Here is a 17,539-nt window from a genome sequence, read left to right as displayed (position 1 = left end):
AGAGATTTTTTTTATTATTATATTTTTAAATGTTTACGAGCATCACGCGCGTCATCAAGCTCCACGCGCCTCTGCGTCAATGACGCGGCCGAGCATAGGGGGAGGAGCCTCCCGAAGGCCAGGAGGAGCCTGCTCCGGAGCGCTGAGCTCCTCGAAGGCAGAGGGAGGGCCGCTCCTCATCTGTCAGCTTCACTGCTTTTGTGAGACGAGCGGGCTGCAGGATGGAGCGGATGGAGTCCATGGAACCCATCTCGGCTTACTACACCACCTCCTACCCGGAGATCCAGCCCGACAGCGGCTACGGCTCCAGGGAGACCCCCGAGAGTCAGGCGAAGACGCCGCCGGCCCCCGCGTACAACGAGGAGCTGGAGCACAAGGTTTGATCTTATAGTTGTGTTTAGACGGCAGTGAAACCGGAAGTGCGCACGCGAACCTCGCGGCTGCGTGTCTGTGAGTGGGGGGAGTGGGAGCTGCGCTGTCCGTGGTGCTGATGCTGATCCCGGATCTGCGTCCAGACTCACCGCGCATCCCAGCTGCTCACGGCCGTTCGGTCAGCTGAGAGGCGGTCCTGATGTTTGAAGCGATGCAAGGACTTAAACTAGGACCAAACTAAAATGAAAAGGCATCCATTGATGACCTTTTGTCAGAATATGAAGGCTTTCATTTCCTTCCATTTTCCTTTTCGCTGCTCCTTGACCTCAGACGGGAAACTCCCTTCAGGCAGCACTGAAATGTCACTCTGGATCAGGACTCTGAGCTGTAGGAACATCTTCAGAGTGATGAAGCCGCGAGCTCTAAGCCTGCCTTTTCTTTCTCTCTTTAAATCTGCAACAACTGAATACAAACCCAGCAATTGATGTATAAATGTTTCATTTAAATGTAATTGTGCCTAAAACCTCAATCTCACATCATTAGATTGAATATTTATTTATGAACGTATTTACACAAAAATAGAGCCAATTTATTGGTTCAACTGAATTAAATACTTTTATTTTGAAAGTATTCATTTATGTTCTTTGTTTTTTAAACTTATGACTGGTTATTTTTTTTTGACTTGTATACACAAAACTTACAAACACCCAATCCATGTTTTCTGTTTGGATCAGAAGTTTTGTTTGTATTAGATCACAGTTGTAAACGTATTAATGAAGATCTGCTCAGCCTGACAGACACGGATCTTCATGTGTACTTTATTTATCTGAAATTTTTATACTTTTAAAATGTATGGTTAAATTCAAAGCCAGATCAAACTTTAAAAAAAAAAAAAAAAAAAATTTCAACACGTCAAACATGAAAATAGTTTTTTTGGGGATTGTAGACTTCTTTTGTTCAACGTCTCCTTGAGTCTCTTTGATGTGCCTGTTGGATTAACACACAAACTACACTGTGATCAAATTCCTCTTTTCTTACATTCAGGAACAGTCAAGAAACACACACCTGTGACGTGAATAGGAGTATTTAGATACTCATAAGCACTCTGCAGTGAGTAGGATTCACTGGGGTTGGAAAAATGAAAAATCCTCCTCACTCAATACATCCTTACTTTATCCTTGCATCAAGTGTTTAGTGCAGTTGCTCTGTTTTAAAAAAAGTGCTGAATTATTTTCACTCATCAAACTTGTTATATGAGCTGAGCATTTTTTCATCAGCTGACAGCCCGTATCCACCCATAAAGGCAGAGGAGACTTTGGTTTAAACCCAAACTGAAACCACAGAAAAATACTTTGGAGAGTTCAGAGCTGTCCTCCCTCGAGCCTGTTCAAAATCCTGCGGAGCATCCCTGTAAAAAGCTGGAACCTGGGACACTTTGGAACAGGACTTGTTTACAGAAGCAGACGTGTCATTGACAGAGAAATTCTCTGATCAGCTCAAAAGATTTTGCAACAAAGTAGTGTGAAGATTACAAAGCTCCTGAAGAGAAACTGAAGTATATATGAAAAAATTGAAGTAGAATTTTTTTTCTTTTTTCAGTCGTCTTCTGGTGAGCACCAGATACTCAAAAGAAAAAAATCTACTCACTAACTGGTGCACAGCAGATAGTAAACAGAATTTGTTTTTCTGAAAAAAACCCCAACATATTTGTGTGCACCCCATCTGGTGAGCAACAGATATCTGGTGTTTACTAAATAGTAACTGGTGTTCACCAGAAATAAACTAGATTTTTTTTTTCTTGTATCTGTTTCTCACCAGAGAGTAACCAGATAGTAACTATCTGGTTGGTTACTATCTGGTGTGAACCAGATTTTTTTAACTTAATCTTTTTTAATTTATTTATTGTCTTTTACTTTGATGTCCTTTTCGGGCCTCTGTATTAGATACAATTAATAAAAATGTAAATACATCTTTGGTCATGTTTGTTTCATAAGTTTGTTTTTAAGCATCCACTTAAACAACATCACAAATCAGCTTTTATTTTAAGAAAACGTACATTTACTAACAAAGTAACTTGTAACTACTAGCTATTTACAATGAAATAGTATTTTGACATTAATTTTTCATCTATTTTACTGTATTTTAATGCTCTGTAGTCTATTCTGTCATTAATTTAGGAAGTATGAACAATTCCATTCAATCTACATAAAAAACAAAACTATTCTTCTTTTCTTAAATAAATAAGTTACTTATTTTTTCTTGAAGATCAAATTACTGAACACATAATGCTTAATAACAGTGTGTGATTATCATCAGTTACCATGACGACCATGCGGTGCTGTTGACTCAGTGAAGCATTCCAGTCGTCTGTCTCTACTTGGATCATAAAACCTCCAATTGTTTCCAGATCATCTGTAGATGACTGTTTCTCCCCATCAGAAGGACGGTTTCTGCAGCAGAGCATGTGTCCTGTACATCCTCAAAGTTGATCAAAATCTCTTACAAGAGGTTTGAATCAAGCAGCCATCAATGGAGAAATAAAGCTCTTTTGATGTTGTTACTAAAACCAAGTGCTGCGATGTTCTACACTCTTAACTTGATGGGTTTGTTCTCTAGTTTTATCAGTCACATTTATTTGATGTTGAGTGTAGATTCTGTTTCATGGTCAAACCGGGTTTCTGGTTCTGGTCAAATCCTCTATGTTTTCATTTTTTTCCCCTCATATTTTAAGTTAGTTTTGTTGTAATTTTCTAGTTTTATTCCATAATTTTGTCATTCTCTGGTTAGTTGTGACATTTTTTGTTTAAATATCTCTCCTACTTTTGTACGTCCTTAGACAAATACACTCAGGATTAATTGAATCTTTCCTTTGAACATGTTACTGCATAGATTAGGAAGATGCCTTTAGTGTGAATGCTCTGAGGTCTGCCTTTTGTTTCTGCTTCATTTGACCTCTGTAATGCTTTTAGTTTTTGAAACCATTCTGGTATCAAAGTCTTTGCTGGTGTCACAACTGCCCTTACGGATAGATATGGGCTGTCTGCGGGCAGAATTTAGGACATGCAGGTGGCCTGCAGGTCAAAGGGAATGCCAAGGTTGTTTGACCACTTGGTGAACCTTTAGGTTAAAAATGTTCATGCATTTCTTTATTCCAACTTTCATGGCGTTCCTTGATGTGACCATTTGAGCCTGAATCACCCCTTAACCTGCTGGGACCAGGCATCCCCTTGGGCTGCCTCTTTAATAGGCTAGATGACCCCATGTGCACACAAGGACCCAGGAGGAGGCACTTTTCTCTACGACCCGCTACAAGCTCAGACAGCCCCAAAACCTGCAGGTCAGTCCTCCGCACAGGTGTGTGTGACAAAGACGTTAATGAAACCAGAAAATCCCTCCCTCTACGTTTGGTCCTGTTGTTTTTAATGAATTACATTTACATGTCATACATGATTTCACTTTAATTGTCTATGAAAATGAAAACATCTGTAAAACTGTGACTACGTTATCATTTCATTTAGCCTTTATAACCACTAAAATCACAATTTAAATCTTTTTTTTTCAGTTGAATCAGCTTTCTAGGCATTTATCTGAGCAGCTATTGAGCTTTTACTTTTTTTTGACTAATTTTGCTCTAAGTCTTCTACCTATTATTTTAGTCTTCTAATTCTCCTGTAGTAAATACCCTAGCAGTCAGCATACACGTTTTTCTAGTTACTATTTACACTAATATCACTATTATGGCCCTAACCTTCACAATAATGCTATATTATATGTTATAGTTGCAATCTTTGACTGTATGTCAGCGTTTAAAGCGTTTGAACCGCCGTGATAAAGAACCAAAAATATAAACATTTGTGTTGGAGAGAAAAAGGTTCATTCAGGCGTTCGGTTTTAACCAGCTGTTCTGTGCTCTGTGAATGGCCAGCTTGAACACACGCCTTTCAGCACGCCTCTTGTTTTCTCTGTGAACGCAGAGGCAGTTTTCTCCAGAGGCTGCCGCCCATCTTTTCATAGAAACACAAGACAACAGAACAGAACGCTCAGAATTCCCGATAGCGCTTGTTTATATTGTATATGGAGGATGAGCCTGTGACATGTGTTCTGCTGCATTTAAATGTTATCTCAAAAAGGTTTATTTATTTATAAAGTCAGACGTTACTTTTGTCTTCAGTGAATTTCACGTCTTTAATCTCTATTTTATTGCAGTTTGATTAGAAATGAAAAAGATTACCTTTTTAAGATAAAATTCCTTTCTTATATTTACTAAGCAATGATATCTGTATTTTGACTGTAATTAAAAGAAAAGTTCTAGAAAAAAAATATAAAAGTCCTTATGCTAATGGAAATATACAAAAATGTAATTTTTTAATTTGTAATCTTAAAGAGAAGTTTATTACTATAAGATTTAAAGTCACCCTATGACAATTTTAAATAAAAAATAACATTCCCAGTAGTGTTTTAATGATGATTATAACATGTTTAACCAAAATCCAATGATCTAAACGTCTTAAAAAAATGTTTTTCATGTTGATCTGAAGCCTCTGTTTCCAAAATCTCTTGAGGGGGCGTGGTTTTAGGAGCTGAGCTGAGTAGCTCCGCCCCTACCCCCCCTTGAGCAAGGCACACTAGCCGGAACAGATGAGGGTTTAGTGCATGTGCAGCAGAGCTGTTGATGGAAAGAAGATCATTCATTCAAACTAGTGCTGCCACTAACGATTATTTTATTAGTCGACTGGTTGTAAAGCACACATCCTAACCATCAATAGCTTTGAACTAACTTAAAACTAGATATAAACCATTACCTGCAATAATGCTAGCGTGAATACTGTAAGCTGAATTTGTTTGTGGTGATTGGTGCAGATAGCTAAAAACGCTGAAGCTAATGGCTGAAAACGCTAAAATTGACTCCAAATTATCCTAAAAAACAAACAAAAAAAAAAATTAGCCAAAATAGCTAGCATGCACCTGAAACATTAGCTAAACTCCAAAATAGCCCAAAAAACCTTAACAAATCCAAAATTGTATAACTTTCAACTTTACTCAGACTCCATTTAATATAAAGTAGTGACTAATCGACTATTAAATTAGTCGTCGACCATTTTAAATATTTGATAAGTCGTCGACTAATCGTGGCAGCCATAATTCAGAGTCTGTCTGTCACAGTTTGACTGACAGCGATTTAAAAAGATAAATCCTCGGAAATGCAAAAACAAAATGATTTCATTGGTTTTTCATCGGAGGGAGACTTTAAAGAAATGGTCTTAGGGCCGCTGGTATTTTCGCTGCGTCACACTCAGCATGTGTTCAACAAACATAGTCATTATGTACCAAAGGCTTCATAGCTGGCAGTGTTAACACACCATGTTGTCAGTGCACTCACACTCCAGAATGTGTAACATTTGTCCACTTAGCAGCACAACCATGAATGATCCAAACCTGGAAGACGTCTGATGACGACAATGCACTTCTTTTTTTTAATCATGTAGCTTCAGATAAATCCTCTTTGTGAAGTGAAAACGAGGAAAAGTCTTCTCAAAGCCAGTGAGCCTCATTTCTGGAATTAGTGAAATAGTTTTGCTTTAAACTGTGGGAGAATACAACAGAATTCCATGTGGTATCAGGGCGAGAGCACAGCTGGTAACTCTCAGTGTTTGACGGGTGCTAAGAGGAGTCAGGCCGAGCTGACCTGACCCCATCTGGAGGAGGAGGAGGAGGAGGAGGAATCATGTTTTTCACCTGTGAGTCAGAATCTCAGGTGAGTCACAGCTTCAGCGATAATGAAGAGCAAACAATAACTTAAGGAGTTTGTCAGAAACTGATTTCATATCTGAGTCATAAATAGTTTGTAATGACTTTACAAAGAGTTGGAATTGCATTGATTATCCGTGTTTTTGTCTTAATAATGAAGCAATCTTTGCATCTGCAGTGACTGTGTACAAGAAAACAACAGAGGACATTACATATCGACATGTAGAGAAAAAGGCAAAAAAAAAAAAAAAAAAAGAAACTAAAAAAATCTGTCAAATTTGCTGCAGCTGCCAGATTAGAAAACTGCAATCTGGTATAATCCGACACTAATCTGTGGTTTCATCAGCCATCAATCCTGAATTAGGAGAAAGCTGAAGCTGTGAAGCTCAGAGATGATAGAAAAATGTCACCAAAGATACAAGTAGAGTAGATCTACCATGTATCATCAGATGCTGCCGGTCATGTCTATATGAAGAGACAGTATTTATCTTTTTTATTTTACAATTTTTTTTTTGTCAAACTTAACTGTATTCATTAACTCTACTAAGACAGGTGGTGCAGTGGTCTGCACTCTCACCTCAGAGGAAGTGGGTCCTGGTTCCAATCCCAGCTGAGTTCTTCTGTGTGGAGTTTGCATGTTCCTCCCACCGTCCAACAACATGCTGAATATGTTAACTGGTTACTCTAAATTGGTCCTGTCTTTGTGCGTGTCTATGGGTGCAAGTGCCAGGATAGGCTCCAGCAACCCCACAACCCTGAAAGCGACACAATTGGTTAAAAAATTAATGAATGGATACAAATCTATTGAACTGAACATTTTAACTAGCCTTACAGGGATACAGACTATCAGTGGGTAAAGATGAGCAAACCTGACAGGGCACACAGCAAATTTAGGTTTCTAACTTGGTGAACTCGAAGACAGAAAATGTTCATTTGTATGTTTTTATAAGCATGCTGCAGGCGACCGGTTGTAGTTAGAGCTGGGTATTGATAATAATTTCCAAAATCGATTCGATACACCAGAGCCTGGATCGATTCAATTCAATTTTGAGTTTGCACGGTTAGAAATGCATTAATAATGTGGTATATGTTTTGAAGATATTCAATTAATCTGATCCAGTTCACATACTGTAAATGTATCAGTGAAATAACGAGATTGTTAATATCATCCAGTGTTACATGGATTCTCTAAAGGAGAAGTTCTAACTAAAATGTTCAGATTGTAAGCATTGTTCTGCTTCCCCTGGAGGATTTTCAGTTTGGCCACTAGGTGGCGACCGCGCTAAAGCATTACAGCTTATTCCAGAAGAAAAAAAAAAAGGATGACCAAAAAATTGCGTTTTATACCACACATGGTTACTTTAAACAATATTTCTTTAAAAGAGTTTAGAAAATTCATGTCCATGAGTTTATAAAAATGTTCATTTAGTCAGTAATGTATGTTTAGGTCAACTGGGCATTAGCATTAGCCGTCCTATTGGGAATTCCATTAAACATTAGCATCAAGCTATCAGACTTCAGCTTTGTGTGCTAAATCGATTTCTAGTTTTATGGATCGATCATTGACTTATTAGGCTTAGATTGATTCAAATCGATAAATCAATTTTATCAACCCAACCCTACTTGTGGTGAACACTTATACAACATGTAAGTAAGATTGAAGTCAGTAATATGAAAGCTTGTTTTAGATTAGATTAAAAATGGTTTATTTCAAGCACTCAAAGCAAGAATGATGCATGATTATTTCAATCAACAGAGGTTTACATCCTTACAAAGATACGTCAGACATAGGAGAACCAGGCTTCAAACTATAGACTGGTTGAAATGGAGTGGGAGGATCAAACTTATATGTTACCACTACTGACCATTTTCTTTACATAAATTATCATTATCTGGTTCATGGCTTATAATCAAATATTTATACAGTAGGAACACAAATTCAGGTCATTAAGAATCCTTAGGTAACAATAAATCACATGACTAAGTGTGTCGACTTGTGACCCGGAAGCGGAAACCCTCAGAGGTTTTTTGTTTTATTAAATCTCCGAAAAAACCTGCACACAGCCCAAGGAGCCTGTTATGTTCACTGTTAGAAGTGAGCAAATTAGAGGATCAGTGTAGTCTGTGTGGTCATCCTACTGGCTTCTAACGGGCACTTAAGTATGATGTGCACACTCTTTATTAGTGGCATTCACACGCGATCAATAGTACTCGCATGCTAACGACTAGAGAGAGGTGTAAGGGCACCCTATGACAGTATCTCTCGTACAATATAAGTGTGCACAACTTACATTATCCTTATAAATATTTCAGCAAACACTTACCACACCATGACATGTTCCATTTTTATGACATCCCTTGAGGTTGCCACTTGTGTTCCCCGTAGGACCAACCTTGACCCACTGTGGGTCACATTAAGGGTTTTTAACGTGTTCTGGTGGCATTTTTCTGATGATAGAAGACATATAGAAAGAAAATAAATGTTTCCAAGTATTTATTTCTTCAAATGTTTGTGAGTCAGCAGCCATTTAAAAAAGCTTGTATTGTTGTTTCCACAATTGGCAAGCTACAAATTTCCTGCTCTGCTTCACTCTGATACATCCACTTACAGACAATTAGATCCATGAACGTCTTTGTTTTCCTCGTCTGATCTGGAATCTGGATCTAAACCAGGGGTCAGCGACGTTTATGACATGGAGTGCCAATTTAAAATTTTCTCCTCAACAACTGTGTCATCACCAGCTATGATGCGAACTCTGTTGTCGTTCATTTTCGTCTTATCCTGTCAGGAATCACCACAGTGAATCAGATTTCGCTGATTCACACAGGTGTGTGTCAGAGAGTTTTACACTGGATGCTTTCCTGACACAATCCTGTATTTTTAAGGTACTTCAAGACTGAGTTATGGAGAAGCTTGAAGGGTCTTATCTAAGGACCCTCATGGAATTTAGCTCATTGCCCTGGAAACCGAACCCAGGTCCTACACCAGCCACCTGAGCTATCCAGAAACCTCTCACTGTAATGCAAACTTTAATCAAAAAAAAAAAAATGCCAATATATCTGAAAAAACTGCAATTCACAAACATCAGGTCAAATACTTTTTTTTTTTTTTTTACATATTAGCTCAAATTGTGCTTTAGTAATAATATTGCACAAAGAAAACAGTTGAAATAGTATTGCAACTATGTTTGTTAAAAACCAAAAGTACCGTACTGCATTTGTGGTTTGTCATACCTACAGCAATAGGATTGGATACATCAGAACAAAATATCCTGAATATTTCTAAGAACTTCACAACTTAATAATAAAAAAAAAAAAAAAAGTGTGCTTTTGGCTTTTTTTTGTTGCAGTATGAGACAGGACCTGAATGACTTGTTGTTAGTTCATTCTGTGATGTTTTTATTGGATGTAAAAATAAATGTTTTTAATTTTTCATTAGTTTGCTATTTTAGTGATTTAAATTTTCTGCAACTGAACAGCATCATTCTTCATTTTCAGCCCCGGTAAATGTAGTGATGATGAGCTGTAATGTTAATTTGAAAACGTTGTCATATTTCATATTAACATTTGGCAGAACAGAAAGTAAGTCTCAGTATAGTCTGACCTTGCTTGGTTAAACAAACTAAACTTATCAATCAATCTTTATTATTTGTTAAAAGATCGTTGTGAGAAGAGATGATCACTCTTTTCAAATCCAAAAAATCTAAGCTGACGATAGAGCAAGTGCTTTTTGTTGTCACACCCCAGCGTGCCACTGTCTTTCCCTCGGCTGTTGTTTGTTAAACATTTTTGGGGTTTCCACAGCAAAATTTATCCTATTTTTCCAGATGGAATTTTCTGTTTTATGTCACATAAATGTGGTTATACTAATTAAAATGATACCAAATAAGAAGCAGGTAGTATTTCAAACTGAAAATACAGAAAATTCAAATATACACCAAATCTGAGCTTTAGACCCTAGGTTCCAAGGGTTAAAAATAAATGTACTAAATGGACAATTTTGCATGTGATTTCATATTATGATTATATGCAGATAATAGGGCTGCATGGTGGCGCAGTGGTTAGCGCTCTTGCCTCACAGCGAGAAGGCCCCGGTTCGAATCCCGGCTGGGACCTTTCTGTGTGGAGTTTGCATGTTCTCCCCGTGCATGCGTGGGTTTTCACCGGGGACTCCGGCTTCCTCCCACCGTCCAAAAACATGCTTCATAGGTTAATTGGTGACTCTAAATTGCCCCTAGGTGTGAATGTGAGAGTGGATGTGTGTGTGATTGAGGCCCTGTGACAGACTGGAGACCTGTCCAGGGTGAACCCCGCCTTCGCCCATCAGTAGCCGGGATAGGCTCCGGCACCCCGCGACCCCGAAAGGGAAGAAGCGGTCAAGGAAATGGATGGATGGATGCAGATAATAGGTGGCTGGCAAATACTGTAACTAAAAAAATAAAAAAATGTTGATTAATTTCCAGGTTTTCAATTAATTAGTTTTTTTTTTTTTATCGATTTCCGGCCCTTAATGTTGTTTTAATGGCAGAAACTAATGAAGGACAGAGGCTGCACGATTCATTAAAACTTTAATAAACTATCTTCTTTGTTGTCTTTATTTTTAGTTAGTTTAAAGCTATTGATGGTTAAGATGTGTGTTTTACATCCACTTTGCGCATGACCTGATTAGTCGACTAATCGGAAAAATAGTCGGTAATTAGTCAACCAATAAAATAATCATTTGTGGCAGCACTAATCATAGTTAAAGGCCACTAGGAACAATTTTACAATAATTCAAAAGATGATCGGAGTGGGACTTTAAAATGTCTTTATGGGTCTTTATGACCAAAAAAGTGCAGCAGCTGTATTGGTCAATCCCAGAACCTGTGCTTGTGACTAAGGCCTTAATGTCTGGCATTTACGTGATCCATAACCACCATTTTTAACACTAATGGTGCATTTCCATTAGTGCTGATTCAATTAATTTCCTCTGTGCTCAGTGGGCTAGGTGAAGGGCTGACACGCAGGAGCCCTGGGTTCGATTCCCAGAGTTGTCCACTGATCCCCACCCAGATTGGGTCCTTAGGCAAGACCCTTGATGCTGCTGCCTAACTGGGTCCCTGTGCCCCTCAAGTTCAGGGTTGTGTCAGGAAGGGCATCCGGCGTAAAAACACTGCCAAATCACTGATGAGAAACAGTGGGTGCTGGCGACCCTGAAAGGGATAAGACGAAAGTCAACGAACCTAAATCTAATCCTTTATTTTGAAAAAAAATTGATTGTACACAATTTTATTACAGGCCATCACTTTCCATTTAACAATTAAGGTTTTTCTTGTTTGTTCATTTTTTATTTATTTTTATTAAGATGTGACATAAAACGGCACTGAAAACAGTAGGTGATGCATGCAGTAGCACCGTCTCAACAGAGAGGGCGCATGTGAGTTTCCCTTTGTTCTTCATTTGTTACTAATAAAATGTATTCAATAAGAGCCCATATTTTATGTTGCTTTAACTGACTGTAAAATGGCAAATGTTGCGAATATATATATATATATATAACATGGTTACAATGTTGACAATTTGTTTAGACCTACACAGGTCTGATAGCTAAGTAGTCATCTATTAGAACTTTTTTTTCTATTTTACTTTAGTTCAATATTGTTTAAAGGACAGAAAAATGTGTGTTTTTGTTGCCCCTTTCTAAACTTTGAGCCCCTGCCCCTCAAGAATCCTGCACATGTCTCTGCTCTCAAAGATTCAGTATCTGAGAGCAGCTTGACAGAAGGTTCTGTTTTTTCCATCCAGTTTACCATCACAGTTTCACTTTTCCTCTTGACTTTGATTCATATTTTATTTTGGGGGAGGATTTCCTTATGTTGTGATTTTATTCTTCTCTCTTTTTAACCGTTTTCTAGTTTCTTTACTAAATTCAACACTTCCTCCATCTTCCTGCACTCAGGTTTTCTATAACCACCATCCCTGACATGAGGATGATTTTCCTACAAACCTTGTATGTGTAACCAAATGCAGCCCAAATCATTTATTTTCGTCATCAACACATAACAACCAGAAGTGAGTCAAAAACTCCAAAAGATTGACAGAAATCTAGATATGGGTAAATACTCCGGACAAGCCCCCACTTTGTGTTGAACCTCATATGTCATCCTCAGTGTCCATTGTCTGTAGATCTGCAGCACTTTGGAATAATTCTCTTATCTAAGAGGAATTATGAGGACGCCTTGTTTGCGAGCTAATGTCCATTTCTCGTTTCTTGCACCACAAACACATCCATTTCATTTTCACATGCGGTCATTCCAACCCATAATATCTTATTGCAAATACAGAGTTACTGGAATTTGTGTCTAACTCTTGACGCTACTGCATAAACAGAAAAGGGATGCTACTTTAAAAATCATTGTTGAGCCTAAATAAAATCCTGATTCTTTTAGCTTTCAAATCATTTAATTTAGGTTAATTTAGGTTATTATAAAGTCAAACTGACTCTCAACAACAGTAAAAAAAGGACTTTATATATACTGGTTATAGTAAAGACCCTTTTAATCCAGTATAAAAGATGTTGGCCTTTTCTAGACATGGCAGGAAATATTTCTGTGTCCACAGACAAAGAGATCCTGAAAATGTCCTGGAGATATCAAACAACATTTGTGACTGTAGCAAATACATTCAAAGGGCATGTGTGGCATTCACTCCTAGATTATTGTGCCTTATATATCTCGCTGAACAAGAGACTCTTAACTCATTTGAAAGGCTGAATGAATCATTTTCAGGTGAATTCTGGGAAAAATGTGAATGATGTGAATACTCTAAATCCATATTATTTAAAGCAGTGAGTACAGAGACTTGTGAAATCCTGAAATCAAAGAGAGCTGGAGAGATTCAGTCTCATATAACTGACTAGACTGATGAAGCCACTAGGAAGAGTGGTTTACTGTTTGAAAGTCCTTCTCCAATCATCTTTTAATCTATTTTCAAAGGGTTTATTATGATTGTGACGTTCTTGGGTAAAATTTAAAAAAAATCTGTGCCGTTTTCTAGGACATACTTTTTGCAGAGTAGCAGGAGTTAATTAGAAATTCACCACAGTGCAGCTGGGGCAGAGCAACCCCGCCCCCCTTCTCCTCAACATTGCTGAGAGCTGGGAGCAGGAAGCTTTTGTCTGCATATTTTCTACTGCTGACATTCGAATAGAATAGAATAGAATGAAAATTATTTATTCATACCAAGCTTTGAAATTTGGCTGTTGCAGCAGAGTAATAAGTCTTTCAGAATCAGCTGGAATTATCGTGTTAACGGTTGAAAAGTTACAGTATGTTAAAAATTTTGTGTTAAAGGGTTAATAACCACCTCAGAGTTAGAGAGTTACAAATACCATACTGTCTCCTCTGGTCCTGATGGGACAGGCCCACTATTACAGAATATTGAGAAAATATAAATAGAAGAATGAGTACAAAAACATTTTTTTTTCTGAAATATTCACAAATTAAGTGTAAACCTTAATTTTCTTTATACATGTCCTCCACTCCACCATCAGAAATATTCTATAAGAACCTGTTAAAAACAGGTCATGATTGTAAATGAGAAACTGCTCTTAAATGATCCCCTAGTAAAGTAAATATTAACTAAAAAAAAAAGAAAAACACAATTTCCATCAGACTAGGTCTCTAAACATGACTTCAGACTCAGGCTGGGTTGATAAAATCGAGCAATCGATTTGAATCGATTTAAACTTAACATGTCAATAATCGATTCATAAAACTAGAGATCGATTTAGCACATAAAGCTAAAGTCTGCTAGCTTGATGCTAAAGTTTAATGGAATTTCCTATAGGACGGCTAATGCTAACGCTCGGTCGACATAAACATACATTGCTGACTAAATAAACACCTTTATAAATTTTTCTTTTAGGGAAATATTTTTAAAGTAACCATTTGTGGTCTAAAGCATCATTTTTGCTCGTTCTTTCTTCTTCTTGAATTAGGTGTAATGCTTTCGCGTGATCACCACCTAGTGTCCAAACTGAAACGTCCTCCAGAAGAAGCAGAACAATGTTTACAATGTTAATGATCTGAACATTTTAGTTAGAACTTCTCTTTTAGAAAAACCATGTAATACTGTATGATATTAACAATCTAATTATTTTAATAATACATTTTACAGTATGTGAACTGTATCAGATTAATATGAATATCTTCAAAACATATGGTAGATTATTGGTTTTTTTCTAAAACAAATGTGTCTAAATGTGTAAATTCAAAATTGAATTGAATTGAAAGGATCAAGGAATTGAAAAAAAATTGGAATAGAATCGATTCAGGCTCTTGTGAATCAAATCAAATCGTTTCTGGAAATTATTATCGGTGCCCACCCCTATGTGAAGCAGGGACGGAGTTGTTTGGATCCATATGCAAACGGTTTAATCAGGTAGATCAAGGGCAAGACATAAAACGGAGTCTAAATCCAGGCAGAGGTCAAAATCACAAGGCTGAGGCAGGTAAATGAGAAAACAGGCAAAGGTCAAGGCACAGAGAAGGCAACTAGAAACAATATTGCTCAGAATGTCTGCTAGGCAAAACAAGACTTTGCAAAATAGGAGTGGCTGATGATTGTTTACATGCTGGAGGGTACTGATGAGCTGATGGTGATCAGTTGTGCTGGAAGGAAGTCAGGGTGGTGGCTGATGGGATGTGTAGTGAGGCAGTGGAGGTCAAAACTCTTGCGGTTCAGATGGTTGAATCATGACACCCAACTCCAGACTTTTGGACAGGGCTCCATTTTTCAGATCTTGTCCTGAAGGTGGAGGTCATGTTGTTTCTGTGGTATAAATAAATCAAGCACGTTGACCTGTTTAACCTTCATTTCTCTCATTAGACTCAGATCATGCTTTCAGAGAAGGCTTTAATTACAACTCTAAATTTGAAACATTAGACTCTGCTGATGCTCCTGATGCAGGCAAACTTTCCTTTAGTTTTTTTTATTTTTTTTTTTATCAAAGAGGGAATAATGAAGGAACATGTTTCTAAGGAATAGATGGAAATGTTGGTGTCATTATTGTCAGACCCAAAAGTCACTGTTCACAATAACACCACAAATAAATGATTATATTGTAATCACTATTTGTATGGTTGCAAACCTTTGTGCAAACTCCTTTGTGTATAGAAGGTGCAAATGAAGCTTCCCTTACTTTGGAAAGTACATTTTTGTATGTTCCAAGGTTTTTTCAGAGGAGAATTGTGTTCATCTTATGTCTGAATAAAGCATGACTTTCTCCTCCTGTTCATAAAAGTGGAGAACAGCTTGTGTCTCTGCCTCAGTCAAGACATCATGAGTGGAGGTGTTGGACTCCACTATGACTCAGCAAATTAAAGACAGGCTTACCCAGGTTGGAACATTAGTCGCTGGCCTGGTGACTAATGTACATCTTCCTCTACCCACCAATGAATTGATGCTCTTGAACGCTACCTCCTAAAGCTTCTGAGTCAGATTGTCAAGCGGATCCACAGCCAAGCTCCAGTAAAAGATAATACAGTTTGTGCGGCTTGGGGGAAGAAAGGTTCAGTGACGCAGACACTGACTCACAGCTGACATTTATTAAAACGGTTAAAGCAAAGAGAATTTTGTGTTTAATGCCAACATCTTAAACAGATCAGAACATTGTTGGAGTGACTGCACAAGTGAACTTTAAAAGTGCTTTTTTATATATAAAATCTGTCTGTGTGTGCTTCTCCTAGACGATCCTCGTTGGAGACAGTGGAGTCGGCAAGACTTCCTTGCTGGTCCAGTTCGATCAGGGAAAGTTCATTTCTGGTTCTTTCTCTGCAACTGTTGGCATCGGATTAACGGTATTAACTGCTTTCTTGTTTTTAGGTTTTCTGGAGCGACAGGTTTGATTATTTGGTTTTTATGTTGCAGAATGTTTGGTTTGAGGGGCCGGCTGTTGATTTGACAAACACATCTCATGTAGTTAACACCTAAACTTTCTGTCCGGTAGTGAGTCTATTCTTGGTACTGCAAGAATAGACTTCCTGGTGGCAAGAAAAACTTAAAGACACAAGGAAGGAGATGGAAAAACAAATTCCATGTAGCTTTTTTGGAAAAGAAAATACACAACTTACGGGTGGATACAGGCTGTCAATGGACAAAAAATGGGCAAACCACTGCAGGTGGTCCACACATGGCTTTAAACCAGGAGTGTCAAACTCAATCAGACAACGGACCAAAATCTAAAACACACCTTAAGTCACGGGCCGAACAGGATAAACATTTATTGAACACTCTAAAACTACATTTTTAAAACTTTAAAACCATAACTTTTTAACATAATTATGAAGTAGATATATAGCATAACCTGCAATAATGCCAGTGTGAATGCTGTAAGATGAATTTGGCCACTGAAGATGATAGCTGAAATCCCAGAAGAGCTGAAAAAGCTAAAAAAAATACTGAAGCTGATAGCCAGCTAAAATATTAGCTAACTGCCAAATTATCTTAAAAAAAAAAAAAAAAACTAGGTTAGCCAAAACAGCTAACATGTAGCTGAAAAAAATAGCTAAACTCCAAAATGGACCTAAAAATCTTAGTAAATGCCAAAATAGTCCTATAAGCTAGCAGAATACACATTTTTAAGACCATAACTTTCAAATATCATTATGAATAATAAAAATGCAGGAATATTATTCCAGAATAAATCAACTTTAACCTTATAGAACTCAATATTTTACTCTCCATAAAAATATATTAGTTTAAATATATGCAAGTTAGAAATGAGTGCAAGATAACATTGGGCCATTAATAAAAATTAAATAAAAGCATCTGGAGGGCTGGATAAGATTACCCGGGGGGCCGGATCCGTGCTTTAGAAACAGTTTAGTGATTCAGTAGAGCAAAGATGTTCATCCACATTTTTCTAGGAGCATGCTGTGGGCAATATGTCAAAACAAACAGGCGAACGCAAAGGTGAAGTAGGTGAGACACAAATTCTTTACTTTTTCAATTCCTCCCGAAAGGATACCATTTGTGTATGGAGAGAAAATTGACTCATCCGATTTGTGTGTGCGTAATTCTTGATTTGTAACTCATAAATTACATTTTGTGTGTAACTATGTGCACATTTATTTGTGTATTCATAGGTACAAAAATGACAAAAATACAATTTACACATGCACAACTTAAATTTACATCAGCTTGAAACTACCTACACATACAAATCTTAACAAAGTACGCACCAATCATCTTGATACACACAAAGCCGCATTTACGCACAAATCAGATATGAAAACTTTTTTCGCGTTTCCAAAATTTTTGTGCAAGTAATGCGTTAAATGCTGCTAGAATGCTGGGTCATCAGAGTTTTCTTATCAGCCACTTTGAACTTAGATTGTGAATAATTGTATCGCTCATTGTTCACGCCAGCTCAAATAAC

At 37.5% G+C, this 17,539-nt stretch overlaps 1 protein-coding gene across 2 annotated transcripts in view; it reads left to right on the top strand.

Moving 5' to 3' along the window:
• Positions 1-17,539, top strand: part of LOC112154337 (ras-related protein Rab-37) — a 29,486-nt gene continuing 11,947 nt past the window's right edge. The window contains exons 1-2 of one of the 2 annotated variants that reach the window (XM_024285206.2): positions 11-377; positions 15,849-15,959. In XM_024285206.2, coding sequence (XP_024140974.1) covers positions 222-377; positions 15,849-15,959 — 267 coding nt within the window. In that variant the 5' untranslated portion in view covers positions 11-221. Of the gene's footprint in view, positions 378-15,848; positions 15,960-17,539 lie in introns of both variants that reach the window. The other variant, XM_024285207.2, reaches the window with a different exon arrangement.

The sequence above is a fragment of the Oryzias melastigma genome, linkage group LG19 (assembly GCF_002922805.2).
Source record: "Oryzias melastigma strain HK-1 linkage group LG19, ASM292280v2, whole genome shotgun sequence".
Lineage (NCBI taxonomy): Eukaryota > Metazoa > Chordata > Actinopteri > Beloniformes > Adrianichthyidae > Oryzias > Oryzias melastigma.
This window is presented reverse-complemented; position numbering and strand designations above follow the sequence as displayed.